General features: G+C 49.0%; 6 protein-coding genes across 6 annotated transcripts; 3 read left to right on the forward strand and 3 right to left on the reverse strand.

Annotated features, from left to right (window-relative positions):
- Window positions 1-14: 14 nt before the first annotated feature.
- GGS22DRAFT_35370 (MFS transporter) lies at window positions 15-2,279 on the forward strand. The gene is made up of 5 exons (XM_047966886.1): window positions 15-864; window positions 926-947; window positions 1,010-1,395; window positions 1,455-1,559; window positions 1,648-2,279. Exons 1-5 carry the CDS (start codon window positions 415-417, stop codon window positions 2,104-2,106), a joined length of 1,422 nt encoding a protein of 473 aa, XP_047816898.1. The 5' UTR covers window positions 15-414; the 3' UTR covers window positions 2,107-2,279.
- A 25-nt stretch (window positions 2,280-2,304) lies between these two features.
- On the reverse strand, window positions 2,305-5,702 carry GGS22DRAFT_195338 (glycoside hydrolase family 78 protein; the record flags this gene model as incomplete). The annotated part of the gene is made up of 3 exons (XM_047965652.1): window positions 4,413-5,702; window positions 3,467-4,347; window positions 2,305-3,368 (listed from the first exon to the last, which is right to left on the reverse strand). Exons 1-3 carry the CDS (start codon window positions 5,054-5,056, stop codon window positions 2,305-2,307), a joined length of 2,589 nt encoding a protein of 862 aa, XP_047816899.1. The 5' UTR covers window positions 5,057-5,702.
- Window positions 5,528-8,375, reverse strand: GGS22DRAFT_35379 (uncharacterized protein). Its single transcript, XM_047966887.1, has 3 exons — window positions 6,943-8,375; window positions 6,172-6,887; window positions 5,528-6,109 (listed from the first exon to the last, which is right to left on the reverse strand). Exons 1-3 carry the CDS (start codon window positions 8,001-8,003, stop codon window positions 6,000-6,002), a joined length of 1,887 nt encoding a protein of 628 aa, XP_047816900.1. The 5' UTR covers window positions 8,004-8,375; the 3' UTR covers window positions 5,528-5,999.
- On the forward strand, window positions 8,376-9,382 carry GGS22DRAFT_35352 (actin depolymerizing protein). Its single transcript, XM_047966885.1, has one exon. It carries the CDS (start codon window positions 8,749-8,751, stop codon window positions 9,187-9,189), a length of 441 nt encoding a protein of 146 aa, XP_047816901.1. The 5' UTR covers window positions 8,376-8,748; the 3' UTR covers window positions 9,190-9,382.
- On the reverse strand, window positions 9,383-10,039 carry GGS22DRAFT_35342 (RmlC-like cupin). The gene has a single exon (XM_047966884.1). It carries the CDS (start codon window positions 9,985-9,987, stop codon window positions 9,577-9,579), a length of 411 nt encoding a protein of 136 aa, XP_047816902.1. The 5' UTR covers window positions 9,988-10,039; the 3' UTR covers window positions 9,383-9,576.
- A 201-nt stretch (window positions 10,040-10,240) lies between these two features.
- Window positions 10,241-11,420, forward strand: GGS22DRAFT_167822 (uncharacterized protein). Its single transcript, XM_047962036.1, has 3 exons — window positions 10,241-10,357; window positions 10,485-10,922; window positions 10,983-11,420. Exons 1-3 carry the CDS (start codon window positions 10,279-10,281, stop codon window positions 11,405-11,407), a joined length of 942 nt encoding a protein of 313 aa, XP_047816903.1. The 5' UTR covers window positions 10,241-10,278; the 3' UTR covers window positions 11,408-11,420.
- Window positions 11,421-14,496: the final 3,076 nt, after the last annotated feature.

Here is a 14,496-nt window from a genome sequence, read left to right on the forward strand (position 1 = left end):
CTAGTAGCTAGGAGACATAGATACTAAATATAGTTACCCTCAAAAGACCACTGATTCTATCTACCTGTATGCTCCAACTCCGTCACCTCTGCTACTACCTCGGCACATGTTTTCGCGACTATAACCGTGCTCAGTTCGTGCAGGGGAATAAGAATCCGGAGAACTACCCCGCAATGATGATCCATGGTGTAGCATTCACGGGGGTTAATGCGGAGATGCATACCGGGATGAATATGAGCCGCTACTGTGACGCCTATTAGTTATATCTAGAGACCTACTTATCTGTCCGGGTATGCCAGTCGCTTATTTGGGAGGTGGGCGTGTTCTTCAGTTCTCAATTCATCACCTGGGCAGTCGAATTCATCACCACCTAGAAGTACTAGGCACCAAAGGTCATCCCCAAAGAATTAGACGATGGAGAAAACAGACACCCCGGAGCACCTCGAGGAGGGGAAAGCCGTCCCATCATCCGGAGATACTATCCACGAAGAATTCGACTACGAGCGTAACAGACTCCTCAACAAACGCCTCGACCTTCGGATACTTCCCCTATGTTCCTTTCTCTACCTCCTGAACTTCCTCGACAGAGGTAACATAGCGAACGCAAAAGTCCTAAACCAGGAAACTGGTGATGATCTACTCCAAAAGACAGGGATGACGGCTAGTGGATACTCTCTAACCGTCACCCTGTTCTCGTTGGCCTATACCCTTTTTGAAGTTCCATCGAATTGGATTATGAAGCATTATGTTCGCCCGTCCATTTGGCTGGCTACGCTCCTTGGTTGCTGGGGTGCCTTGACTCTTGGGTTCGCGGGTGTCCAGAATTACGCTACGGTGTTGGTGTTGCGGTTACTTATTGGGGTGGTTAGTACCTAGAAGTTATTAGACTCGCGATGATACGGTTAAGTTATCTAACATCTTGTAGTTCGAAGCAGGTTTCTTTCCTGGTAATAGATTCCTACCTGCTAGTACCTACCCTCACAGGGAGTGGACATGGCTAACGAGACAGGGATCGTGTATCTCATAACGATATGGTACCGCCACGATGAAAGATCGGTTCGAATCGCTGTAGTGATCGCCTTTTGCAATCTCGCCGGTGCCTTCGGTGGATGTATCGCTTACGGGTTAGGAACCGCAAACGGCGGGGCCGGACTCGAAGGTTTCCGTTGGCTGTTCATTCTTGAAGGCACGATAACTATGCTTTGTGTGATACCGACACTCTTCGTATTGCCTGACTACCCCGCCCGCGCCAAGTTCCTGAGCCCGTCCGAAAAGAAGTTCGCGGAGGATCGGGTTAAGGAACGTGGGGGTGGATATAGTAGAGATCATGCGACGCGAAAAGAGATATTGGAGACCTTCTTCAGTCCTCGGATGTTAGCTCATTACCTAGTCTATGTGAGTTGATACCCGTGTATCGGACCTTTGGTTAATCTCGGGTGCTTACCAGTGAACAGATTGCCAATGTGGTGACTCAGGGGTCATTTACATTCTTCACTCCGACTCTCGTCACCGGGTTAGGATATAGTTCCATTCAAGCCCAGCTGTTAACTGTCCCTCCGGTGAGTCGTACACTTCGTTGACCCATCTCACTAGAGTAGTCCAGAAGGGGTCCAGTCCAACATACTAATACAATGCATGATGCCCTAGTGGGTTGTTGGCTTCGTCGTCGCGATCCTAGTCTCTTACTCGGCTGACCGGTTCAACGCCCGAGGTTGGCACATTACGGTAATCTCGACTATCGGGGGTGCAGGATGGCTGACTGCTGGCTTACTTCCTTCGACCTCGTACGTGCAGAGGTACGGCGCGTTGGTTATGGCGGCTACAGGTGCATTCCCTGCCGCTCCACTATGCACCTCATGGGTTACAGTGAATTCGCCTAGTTTACTTACGATACCGTTCGCCATTGCACTTCATAACTCTTGCGCTGGTATCGGACAGATCATCGCTCAATGGATATGGCTTGATGTCGATACCGGGAACTTTACGTGCGCGGCCTGCAACTTCTTCGTTGCGATCGTGGCCTTCAGCTTGAGAATACACTACGGGAGAATGAATCGAAACGGTATTAAGGATGCGAGAGGGGAGAAGAGGGTATGGTCATATTGAGAATCGTTTGTATTAGGTTAAATTACCAGCTTGAAGCTGATGCCGTAGTTATCAGTTCGGACCTCCGAAAGAGTATCACGTGACGGTATCGATCTGTATCAGTCGCCTATCACAATCACCATGTGACCCTATCTTTCACTTTGAGGCGTCGCCTGTCAGCTCAATGAAAATTAGAAAATTAGAAAATTCTACTTTTTTTCAATAACGGAACTCTGGATCAGAAATTTCGTAGGTTCCGCTGCCAAGTTGTAGCACTTTCTTACTACCTGGCAACGTCACTTCGGCATTTGCATTAGGCGGAACATCGACGCTCAGGTGAAATCCGGTATCGTCGACGGACCAGTCAGTTTTGAACAACCCGTACGGGCTCAGGTAGCTGGCCTTTGCCGACGTCAAGTTACCGCCGGGGTGTGGAGCGATCTCTGCCGTTTTCCAGCCTGGCTGCGCCGGTGCCAATCCGCCGATTGTTGTATGCATCCAGTTCGCGACCGAGCCGACCGCGTAGTGATTGAACGACGTCATCTCCCCAGGGTTTAGCGATCCGTCCGGCTCGAGAGAGTCCCACCTCTCCCACGTGGTAGTGGCATTCATGTCGACTTGGAAAAGCCACGAGGGGACTGTCGTCTGGAGTATCATGTTGTAGAATACGTCGGTCATATTATATTTGGTGAGAGTTGAACCGAGGATGTGGGTTCCGGCAAATCCTGTTCCAACCAGGTAATTATTATCCGCGATGATGCTCTCCAGTCGACTAGCTGCGGTAGTTGCTTCGTCGTCATTATTGTAAAGGTCGAAATAGAGAGGTAGCACTAATCCGGTCTGCGTCTCGTTAATTGAACCCTTAGGCCATGCCTGCCAGAAGGCGGTTGTGAGGTCCGCCACCGACTTTGCGTATTGGGATTCGTCGTCGACAAGACCAAGCTCAGATGCCATTTTGGAAACTAACCCCGTCACGTAGATAAGATATGTGTCGGCAACGTACGACGAATTTGTGGTGGCAGCTCCTGGTTGGTCGGCTGGAGCCTTGGGATCGAGCCAGTCGCCGAATTGAAAAGTTGACCGATTCCATAGACCGACGTCATTTCTTTTGATCCCCTGATCGATCCATTCTTTTGCGCCGACCAGCTGCTCTTTCAAGACGACCAAGTCTCCGGTAGTGCGGTATAGGTTCCAAGGTATGCCGACGATGCCGTCTCCCCAAATCGCCGTCGCCATCGCGGATCCTGCTGCGGATACACCCGGGATAACTACCGGAGGCACGCCTGGGTAAAGGTGTTAGTTTGCAAGTATTCTTACAAGGGGATAATAGAAAATGAAACCAAGGACGAAGCCAAAGACGAAGCCAAGGAATAGTACTAACCATTAACTTGTTCAGAGTGGAAATCCTTTAACCAAGCTCGCCAAAATCCAGATGTTTCCATGAGAAAATTTGCCGCCGGCGAAAATGCGTGAGCGTCTCCTGTCCAGCCTAGTCGCTCGTCTCTCTGGGGACAGTCGGTTGGAATACTCATGAAGTTACCTTTCATGCTCCAACGTACATTCTTGTGTAGCTTATTCAAAAGTTCATTGGAGCACTCGAAGGTTCCCGTCTCTTCCAAATCCGAATGCACGACTATCGCTGTGATGGATTTGCCATCCAATGGCGTTTCCTCTGGCCAGCCATCCACCTCGACGAAGCGAAATCCGTGGTATGTAAAGGTCGGTTCCCAGGTTTCTGTACCCTTGCCGGAAAGTGTCAGGTAGTCGGTCTGAGTCGCGTTCCTAAGAGGTCGAGTGGCGATTTCTCCATTCTCGAGAACTTCGACGTGGGTTAATTTGATCTTAGTCCCTTCCGGGCCCGCGACGGTTAACTTGAGCCACCCTACCAAATTCTGTCCGAAGTCCAAGATAGTCTTGCCACTCGGACTCGTGAGTATTTCTTTCAATTCGACTGTTTCGACACGGCGAATAGGGGGTCCGTCTGGAGCAGCTAATTGGCTGTAAGGAGTCTCGAGCTCTTTTGTACCGATCCAGCTTGCGGTTGTGTTTGGTGTAAAATTAGGGGCCGACCAACCCTGTTGCTCCAGCCTTGAGTCATATGTCTCACCGTCGTAGATCTCGGATGTGATGATTGCTCCTGTACTCGCGCTCCAGGATTTGTCTGTTATGATTTTCGTCGAGGTACCGTCTTCTGAGGTAATGACCAACAAGGCCATGGTACCTAGAGTATCTCCCCAAATATTACGAGCGCCTCCGTTATATCTGTCACACAGTTAACATGTGCTTGGTTTACGTTTCGCGGGTCATCTGGGAATCTTGTGACATACCCAAGTCTACCAGAATACCACCCTTCGCCAACTTGGATTCCGAACGCGTTATCTCCATCGAGGATAAGGTCAGTGACGTCGTGGGTGTTGTACTCAATCCGATGCTTATACGACTGCCAACCCGGAGCGAGTACGTGATCGCCGACCCTCTTGCCATTTATCCAAGCGTCATATATACCTTGCGCAGTGATATACAGTCTGGCTTTCTGTATACCACCGCCCACCGAGAATTCTTTTCGAAGAAGTACTGGCTGGTGTGGGGCATTTTGTTCGGTCTCTTTGTCGGCAGCTATGATCGTTGCATTTGACCAGTCCTCTTGGGTGAGGAGTCCTGTTTCGACGTTGAAGGGATCCGACCAAGGGGTATCGGGCTGGTCTCCTTCGCCGTACGCTCTCACTCTAACCGTCGCAGACTCCGCCGACGATAATGACACGGTAGGCCATGGTACGAGGATGGAATCCGAAGAGTTATAATGGAATAGCTGAACTTCCGACTGCCGAGATAGTTCGAGACTATATCCGCTCTGGGTCCAGTTTGGGAAGCTTCCCTCGAATCGCCATGATATGCGTGGATTGGCCTCACCGATACCTAAAGCCTCACGGTGGTGTTCGAAAGACACCTGGGAGACTGTCACTGCCGCCATTATGCTAGTGGTTTACTAGTGATTTACTAGTACTCAATTGCCGCTCTGGCGAAACAATGTGGCATGGCTGGCGTCTTTGGGTGCTAAGGCTACACCTTTATTATATTATTGACCCATATTCAACCTCGGAATGTGTATGGATAAATCGCGAGCGAGCTTCGGTGCCCCCGGTCGATCTATCCAGATCATATTCTGTATCGTACCGGTGTATCATGACCCCGAGCGTGGAGTCCCCGCAAAGATCTACATCGTGACGCGGAGATTGAACCCAGGCCGGCTAATGAATGCGGTTTCCCCAATGGATATTCGTGCTACGAGAACATGGAGAACCGCGCCAATACGTAATTAGATCGGCCAGGGTATTCTCCTAGGGAAGTACCGAGGTTGGTCTTAATAGCAGGGGAAGTGGTGAGGAGATCGCAGGAACTCCAACGCCAAGAAATATTTTATAGTGCCTAACAGGTTCCGCTATGGCCTCATCGGCGTTCGACGTGTCTTAGGCTATCCGAAGTTTTCCCACGGATAATCCCTCACTCTAGGGAGATTCGCGGAGCTTGCGCGTTCGAAGTGGTTAAAACAAGATTGAGATCGGGTTACACTGCCTGCAGGTCTCGTTGTTCATTCGTCTGTCCATAGGAGAGGCAATATTGGAAAGAGGAGAATCACTTATGATTGCCGGATTTATGTGCGTGAGGGGAAATAGTAGGACGTGATGGTTGGTGTCAGGAGATTCCGGTGCAAATAAATACGAGTTTACGATACCTAGGTGTACGATAATCTCCTGTGCAGGTATGTAGGTAGGTAGCATTTTCAGTAAATATTGAAAGTAGGTAAGGTCCATCTAGCCTGAGGTCAAGAGACACTCTCGCAACAACGTATTACCTTTCCCCGCCTTCTAGGTCCTTCACCGTGACACAATTATCACATGTAGGTACCTCCACTACTAGTGCCGTTCCCCAAAAACTGCAGTTGCGTTCGTGCTAGAATTACTCTGCGGAAGTTGCAGAGATGGTGTAAGTCCGCCACCATCAGGCAGCTCTTGGAGCAATTGGGCTAACATGGTTAGCGTCTTCCGCAACCTACCTACCTAGTATTTAGGTACCTGTTAAACTTACCTGCTCTCATCGCCAGCGCATAAGTCAAACCCATAGGGTGGGCAGATGGTTGATAGGGGAAGACCGAGCCGTCTACGATTCTCACATTGTCGGTACCGTATACCAATAGCGACGTATCGACTACACCCCCTGCTCCCTGCGAAAGCATCGGGTTGCCGCCTGTGAGGTGCTCGGAAGTACCGGTTCGCTGCTTGACGATATCGTAGTATTGATCGAAGGGGATATCAAAAGGGGGGTCGACTGACGTAATGATATCTCTCATAGGTGGCGTCGTGGCTATTTTCGTTTCCCAGAATTGTGCGGCTTTGGCGAGGAACCACATGTCCCATTCGACTGCCGTGCCGTTGACAGTGGCAATGACTCTGTTGTAATTCGGATCGATGATAGGAGGGGCAAGCGGATCGCTGCTATTAATGTGAACTGTGCCTTGGCTAAGCGGTAGGAGATTGTACGGGGTGACTTTGGGTTCCTTGAATTGCCATGCCATTTCTATAAGGGGTTGATCCGTGAACCAGAGCGTTTTGAAAACTTGGAGTTGGGCATCTGGGAGTCCTGGAATGCTGTTGTTTGAATTGAGCCATTGCGATGCTGCCGTGTAGTCATCGTCGCTGAGCATGTTGCGAGCGCTTTCTAGCTGGATATAATTCTGGACGAATTCACCCCCGGTAAGGTTGATGTCGAGTCCATAGGAGATAGGAGGATAATTCATCATTGGCCTTCTCGAATGTAAGACGTTGCAATTGAATTTTGGGGGGTTGATATTACACTTACGGGTCTCTCAATCCTACACCAACGTTTGTGAGATTTATCTTCGGCGTGATCCCGAGAGGGGTCAATATTGTTGGATCACCGACGCCTGAAAGTTCCAAAATCTGTGATGATTGAATGCAACCGGTGCTGATTATAACTTGTCGACCATTCACATGGGAGGTTAAATTAGATCCGGACTCTCGGTCAGTATAACTAAGTCCTGCTGCAGAGATTGAAGCATTAGGAGCAGTTTCCTTCCAGTCAATCCTCGTCACTTGGCTATTAGTTAGGACGTGAAGATTTGATCTTCCTTCGGCCATGGTATACGCAGAGCCAGCATATGACCTAGTGTAAGCAGATGGCTCGATAGCTAGAGGCAAGAATCCACCACCAATCGCATCGCCCCCGTTTCGATCTGGAGGAACCCGGTAACCGGAATTCAGTAACGTAGGGTTAAGGAATTGGGGGAACAGGTTAAGCACGCTCCGTTGGAAACTTGATTGGATATAACCGTGACCACCGTGATACGCAGGATCATACGTGAAATATTGAGATATATTGTTCGGCGGTCCATACATCTTTTCTGATTGTCGGTAGGCTGTGTATAAGGTCTCGAAGTTCCAGCCAGTAAGGTTAAGAACCGATTCCCAGATATCCAACTGTATTCTGCTGTCCAGATTGTGTATCATCCAGTTCATTGAAGATGTACCGCCAATCACTTTACCCCTAGGCACAGGCTGAGCTCCCGTGTCTAGACCAGGTTGGGGCGTCGTCCAAAATTGCCAGTCATATTCGGTATGCTGGATTGACCCTGACATGGTGAGTAATGGGGTTGTATAGGGTTGTATATAATACGATGCAGCTGTACCTCTTAGCTCTGGATCTGTAATGTTGCTCTCGTATCTCCCATCGCCGCCTGCTTCTAGAACACAGACTGTGATATTGGGGTTTTCAGAAAGGATGACAGCTAAAAGAAGACCCGCTGTACCAGCTCCGGCTATCACGTAGTCGAAAAGGGTTGTTCCATTCTGAGCAATCGAGAGGGCAATTATTCCCATAAATAGTAATCCTCTTGCTGTCATATTGCCATTATAACCTGATCAAGACGACAGTTGAGGAGGGAGTCTGTCCAAATCCTAAGGAATATGAACCAACGCCCCACAGCTAAATATCAAATACGTAGATTTGAGGTAATGACGGCATGAAGATCCAATATTTCATAACCCTCCATCTTTGACGTTGAACATACTTGTCTTGCGACCATTTTTGCAAGCCTAAATCTCCCAATTACCTCGTTGTCCCTAGCATAGGTGTCGCCGTGATGAAATTCAACCAAGGACGAAAAAGTAAGGAGTGAGCGAGACCTTGGAAATCACTGACCTTAGCTCAAAAGAGGCCCATCGTGAGAGACTAGGATGACATAACAAATGAATTAGATATGTCAGCATCTCAATAGCAATCCAAACGCAGGATTTACCAAGATATCACATCGTTTCAGCTACACCAGCGCCAAAGAAATAGGGGGTCGCGAACAAGGATCGACAGCTGGCACCAATCCCCACCGGGCCGTCAATAGGCCAGCCAGGCCTACCATTTCCGTCGACTTGAGACGAAGCGTCCAAAGACCCAGTCCTTCTCCCAATGACACAATTCACCCAATCCACTTCTCCCTCCGAGCAGGACACTCGATAATACCTACCTAATTCAACGCCCAAAACACCTAAATCCGGGTATTTCGATAATACCACATGTTATAACGACTCACGAAAAACTCCGCTCTCATTCCCACTCCACCCTCACAACCCCGCGCGAGCTAGAACGAAAGAAATGTCCGGCCTCGACTCCCCCGACGTAAGCGCGGCCTACGACGCCGTCCGATCCGACAAGGACGACACGAACTGGCTACTCCTCTCGTATGCGGGCGCCATGGGCGACAAGCTCGTGCTCTCAGGGACTGGCTCAGGCGGTCTGCAGGAGCTCGGGCCCAAGCTGGACGATGGGCAGGCCCAGTACGCGTACGTGCGAATCGAGTATGCCAACGACACGGAGAGCACGCGGGTCAAGTTCGTTCTTCTGATTTGGATCGGCGAGAACACGAAGGTCATGCGTAAGGCGCGCGTTTCTATCGAGTCGGGGGCCGTAAAGAGGGTTCTTAGCCATCATAGCATCTCGGTTGATGCGCGGGACCGTGGGGATATCGATCAGGATGAGATTGTTGCTCGTTTGAGACGGGCGGGTGGTGCGGATTACAATGGTGGACGGGGTTGAGAGAGGGAATGATGGAGGGGAGAGTAGCGGATGAGAGGTGCCCTCTGGGTTGCACGACAGGTGGCTGAAGAGGGGTACCCTTCGTCGGGCTCGAAACCCTCTAGAGCTTGCTCTTCCGCTCATACAACATTGTTTCCCCGCCCCTTCTTACGACAGACAACGAATTATACTTTTCAACATAGCGAGGCGTAGAGATTGAAGGTGTTCAGGTGCCGAAGACGAAAAGACGGTGGTGTGGTTCATTTCTCCGTACCATATACCATTCGCATATATACAGGATCAATATAGAAAGAAGCATTGGGATGTTGCTGAGTGCTTAGTGTTTCTGTTAGGCGCAAGCTTCATGTTCGTTCGTCCGTAGCCGTAGAGGCGCAAAGGTTCCTAGTCTTAACCATTGATAGGCTCTCCATTCCAGCCAGTGAGATTGACGACTTCGGGGATTCTCCCGCTTCTTACTATAGTCCAGATCACATCTTCGTCCCCGTCGTTGACTTCTTGGTGTTCCATGAATGCGGGGATAAGTGCGTAGTCGCCTGGTTCCAAGTCTACCCTCTTTGCTCCCCCTTCACTTACAACAGTGCCCCGTCCTTTAACAGCATAGACTACCGTGTCCTGTTCGCCATGGTGGTGGACGGATGAAGCAGTGTGTGGTTTCGCAAGCATGTGAGTAGCACATATGCCGTCGCATTTATCGACTATTGCGTTGGATCTTATCATTCCCTCTGTCTGGCCTCCGGATTGTTTGATGGAAGAAGCCTTGGTCAAGTGAACTGGCTGAGATGGTTCGGGATGAGACATGATGAAGGGATTGTGAATTAAATTGAACTCAGACCTAAAGTGAAAATACAACTGTAAACAAGACTAAATGTTTGAAATGAAGGTTCTCTCTTTCCTCACCAGTAATATGTTGCAACTACCGGTTAAGTATAGGAAGGCACGGCTTAGTCATGATGATAACATGGATGAATTTACACGATAGTGGGGTGGTGGGATGGCGGGGTTCGGCGTTGATTGCCATCCGCCCTCATTCTTCCTCCTTCAACTATCTACCATTAAATTTATATCACGTCACGTCACATCGTAAGCGATATGGATATTTCGAATCCTCGTCGGATATTAGCCGTGTCATTGGCAGATTCGACACAACATCTTACTAGGGTGATTAAAGGTAGATGATCAAGATTCATAAATTTAGTTGCCGTTGGCCCCTGAAATAAGTCATATGCCACCTACCTTAGTGCATCCACATCTAAGAATTACATCGCTCATCATCTCGGGAACTAACTGGAAACCAGATCTCACCGGGACTCATCCAGAGCAAACGTCAACAACCTTAGCTGGTTCATCACACAACCTTCCCTTAAAAACAGCATACTACACAGCAGAGGTCCCTATATGGTTAGACCTCATCTCATCACCATCAGAATGGGCCGACTCGTTTCTATCACCCGAAGCCAAGGAGGTACTCGAAGTGCTAGGTGGCCTCGTCATAGTCTTTGCTCTCCCTATTGAGTCACAGTCAGATGAAGGCAAGGCCGCACGCGAACTCATCCAAAGCGTCGGCAAGGTTGTCAAGGAGGGACTTGGCGGCTGGTCCTGGGACGGAGTAAGCCTATGTCTAGGTGTGGGAGAAATCGACGATGTCAACGAATGGGAGGACTGCTGTGCAGATTTGGGGCTAGAGTTCGTTCAGGTAAGGAGTAAGACTATAAAAGAACGCAACGAATTCGGTGGTACGTCTTCACAGCCAAACCTGACTTTGACATCATAACACCATTACTCACCCAAAGTAGAGAAAACTGGAATCCCACGGGCACTGGAAGCACTGGAATCAAACGACTGGTCACAGGTGTCAGAAGATCTCGAGTCGGATTTAAAAGAATTCGAAAACGAACTACGTATCGAGAAAGACGTCAAAGATAATGGCAAGGACAAGGATGGTCCTGATCTCGATCCAGAAAGCCTCGACTTCGGTTTTGACCGCGAAGACTTCGAAGAGTTGAGACAAGCGATATGGAATTCCGGGCAGGACAACGATGAGCCAAGCGCGGGAAATAACCCTGATGGAGGGGAGGATCTAAATGATAATGAGATCCGAAAGATGGAGCTCATGATGATGAAGCTTCAGGCAGTGCGTGACACGAGTGCTGGTTTACCGGAAGAGCAACGGAAGAAGGTAGCTGCAAAAGCGGTGGCTGAGGTGATGAAAGAACTTTGAACGGCACCAGGTCATTATCACGATCATCGTGTAGGTATTCATTAGTACGAAGGGAAGAAAAAATCCATAGGCTTCGGCTGTGATTTTTTAGCACGAAAAGAGACCCCAATAAGGAAGCCACCACAGTTGACACTTTGATTAGGGTCAGGAGAGTATTGACTTGATTTCGAAGTCTTGCAGGTTTGGACTTGAAGATGTATAGAAACCCACATGGACGGTGAGATTACCTTATGTGACAATTCGAGGCTAGATAGCACTCGCCATTTTCATCTGGACAGTTGTCATAGCACGAGCATCTACGACCGCTGCTATTAGTATGCGAGATTCTCTGGCTATACTGCTCAAGTTGAGTTATTTCTAGATAGAGCCTCGTTTAAAATAGCTGAGACATCCATCTTAGAAAAACAAGATCGAATGAACCGATACTCTTAGGACATACTGTTATGGCATACTCTTATGGTAACAACTCCGCTGGCTTTATTGCATCTCTTAAGGTAACCAGACAAGGATCATGCTCGAGCGCCTCCATCCATCTGGTATCAGACTAGGGCACATGGTCTCTAGGACAGCAGAGCCTCACGGTGAATAGATTGCCGGATCGGCATCAGATCGTCCGTGGTTAAGTTTACCTATTTTACCCACTTACCGTTTCACGTCCGAGACAACCGGCTTGGGTTGTACTATTCGAGGCAACACAGCCACCACGATACGATGTGTATCTCTGTCGGCACTCGCCGCCGAACGATTCCCTTGCTTCGAGCGAGCGGCTAGATCCATGGTGGCGCCCTAATACAAACTATTTGCCGCCTGCGAGCAAACTGTTCTACCCGTCAGCCCGTTCGCGCCTGTTGAGGTTGCTAGTTGTTGGGTATCGGCCATCGAAGACGTTCGAGAACTTGATGGGGAACTAGGCTGCTAGGGTTGATGAGGCGCCAAGCGATCCCTTGTCGTAGAACGATATGCGCTTTACTAGCAAACGCACCATACTCTTAGTGATTCCATGGTTAACGGAGCCCCTTGAAAGTAAACATTGATGCGTCTTTCTAGAAGCCCCAAGCACCTGTAAGCGAGTGACATCAACATGCGATGACCAAGGGTTTACCGAGTAATGCGCACAGAGTCGAGATCGGACAATGCAGGTGGACAGCATCACAGCGCAATACCCTTGCTATGCATACCTACTATGTACTAGGAAGGTAGGTATTAGGTAGGTAGGTAAGTAGTTAGTTAGGTAAGGAGGTATATAAATAAACAGCAAGATGAACCTCGGGTTATTCTAAAGTGGGCAAGTTTCGAATCGTCTTCGTTTCAATGCCGGTCGAGGTAACGTCGCAGATGAGAGAAGATCGCGAGGCATCGGTTGGAGCAACGATCTCGTAACCCTAAACCGTCTACGATGCGATATACATAGTGCGCATGACGAGGGATATGGCACGGTCGGGTTTCCAATCTGAGAAGACGTCCATGACACGGATATCTCTTAACAGAGCGACTTAAGCGGGGATGTTGTGTGCTGTATCCGGCGCCGCATGCCCACCTTGCCGTGATGGACTAGGTAGAGGAGCTGAGACCGCGAAGCTGGGATCGCAGAACAGTTCTTCCTTACTTCATGGGTTGCGAAAAATCCCGAGAGAGATCTTCTAGAACGTCGATGCGTCATTCGAGGAGATGACGGCAAATGCAAATATTGATGCTGGTAGCCGATAATCCTGCATAAGTGCAGAATTCTTTAGTCTGCGTCTGTCAGATATCGATTCGATTTTATAAAATTTAATTTCCTGGTGAGGCTTGCAGAAAACGTGTAAGTTATAGGGGTTAGTTGGTTAGATGGCTGGCTAGACTTCCCGCTTGCCGGCTCGTCGCTGCAACGCGACAATACATATGTACAAGAGAAGTCCGTGCTGAATCGTATCGTGAGCAGAGCCCGGCCCTTTTGCAATCTGTCACGTCGACCTGTCATGCACCTACACGGGGAGGTGAAGCAGAATGTGCGTCCATTGGTTGAATCGCTTCGCTTCGTGCATATCTAGGGGTGTGGGTGTTCGTTCCTACGGGTCGACGCATAAATCGCCGGAGTTTTTGGACATCTCGTCGTTTGCTAAAGGTACTATGGTAAGTACCTGTCTACTTACAGCAGGTACCAAACTACCTGGGAGACACTGTACCTTATGAGCACGTCGGTATTGCGATGGGTTGAAGCCTTATGAATCCTACCGGAAGGATACGCATCGCAGAAGGCTTGCAAAGAGGCTTAAGAGTCGAGCGCTCGTTGGAGTATATTTCCATCGTGCATATTGCGTACTACAGATACCTAGTACCTAGTAGGTACCTAGACTCATCTGTTTACCTACCTACCTTACAGCTTACCTAGTACTGTTTACTTAGGTCGGTTCACTAACACCCAGACAGCCAGACACCGTATTGTTGTAACACAACAGTTACGTATCTGGATGTGATCAGTTTTGGGTTGCTTTCGACTTACCTTGCGTTGGGGAATCCTTGCTATTTGAATACGACTACAGATTACTACCTTAGAATATCAGAAAACGAGAGTTGACGCTAATACCCGTATGGTCTGGTTCATCCATAATGCTGCGCCGGGTGATCTTCAATGTGATCTGTAATACGATCTCTAGATGTGTCCATTTGGCCGTAAGGTCTTGGCTATGATGCGACGTTAGGATACGTACGATAATACATTCAACATAGTATGACATCTCGTTTAGCTATGCGCATACCTAGGTGTGTATCAGATGTCCGACAGCCTGAACGCTTCGGGATCTCCATATTCGCGGAGGTATGCTAGTTTGTAGCTTAGCTTCTATCGATGCCGAATTGCCAAAGATTCGTAACAGATTGGTCGGCAGTGATACGTGTACTACCTTGTACCATACCTATGCCAAGTACGCCATACGTAAGTAGGTACCTTGGTAAGTATATCTAGTACTAGGCTGCTAGGTAGGTAGCTAGTTTAGGTAGCAAAAGGCATGGAAGGGCAGAAGGGCAGAAGGGCAAAGGGATGCTGGTACGAGATAGAGCGAGCGTAGAACGATGCTAATCGAAAAAAGTCTCTTCCAAGAGGAACTAGA

The sequence above is a fragment of the Annulohypoxylon maeteangense genome (genome assembly GCF_022496945.1).
Source record: "Annulohypoxylon maeteangense strain CBS 123835 unplaced genomic scaffold GGS22scaffold_13, whole genome shotgun sequence".
NCBI lineage: Eukaryota > Fungi > Ascomycota > Sordariomycetes > Xylariales > Hypoxylaceae > Annulohypoxylon > Annulohypoxylon maeteangense.

Bases quoted from the DNA above. Each gene is read 5' to 3' on its own strand.
- GGS22DRAFT_35370 (XM_047966886.1), top strand. From the start codon at position 415: ATGGAGAAAACAGACACCCCGGAGCACCTCGAGGAGGGGAAAGCCGTC. The intron at 948-1,009 runs GTAATAGATTCC...CTAACGAGACAG, and splicing joins CGAAGCAGGTTTCTTTCCTG to GGATCGTGTATCTCATAACG. The intron at 1,396-1,454 runs GTGAGTTGATAC...ACCAGTGAACAG, and splicing joins TAGCTCATTACCTAGTCTAT to ATTGCCAATGTGGTGACTCA.
- GGS22DRAFT_35379 (XM_047966887.1), bottom strand. From the start codon at position 8,003: ATGACAGCAAGAGGATTACTATTTATGGGAATAATTGCCCTCTCGATT. The intron at 6,888-6,942 runs GTAAGTGTAATA...ACATTCGAGAAG, and splicing joins GGTGTAGGATTGAGAGACCC to GCCAATGATGAATTATCCTC. The intron at 6,110-6,171 runs GTAAGTTTAACA...TAACCATGTTAG, and splicing joins TGCGCTGGCGATGAGAGCAG to CCCAATTGCTCCAAGAGCTG.
- GGS22DRAFT_35352 (XM_047966885.1), top strand. From the start codon at position 8,749: ATGTCCGGCCTCGACTCCCCCGACGTAAGCGCGGCCTACGACGCCGTC.
- GGS22DRAFT_35342 (XM_047966884.1), bottom strand. From the start codon at position 9,987: ATGTCTCATCCCGAACCATCTCAGCCAGTTCACTTGACCAAGGCTTCT.
- GGS22DRAFT_167822 (XM_047962036.1), top strand. From the start codon at position 10,279: ATGGATATTTCGAATCCTCGTCGGATATTAGCCGTGTCATTGGCAGAT. The intron at 10,358-10,484 runs GTAGATGATCAA...ACTGGAAACCAG, and splicing joins TCTTACTAGGGTGATTAAAG to ATCTCACCGGGACTCATCCA. The intron at 10,923-10,982 runs GTACGTCTTCAC...CACCCAAAGTAG, and splicing joins AGAACGCAACGAATTCGGTG to AGAAAACTGGAATCCCACGG.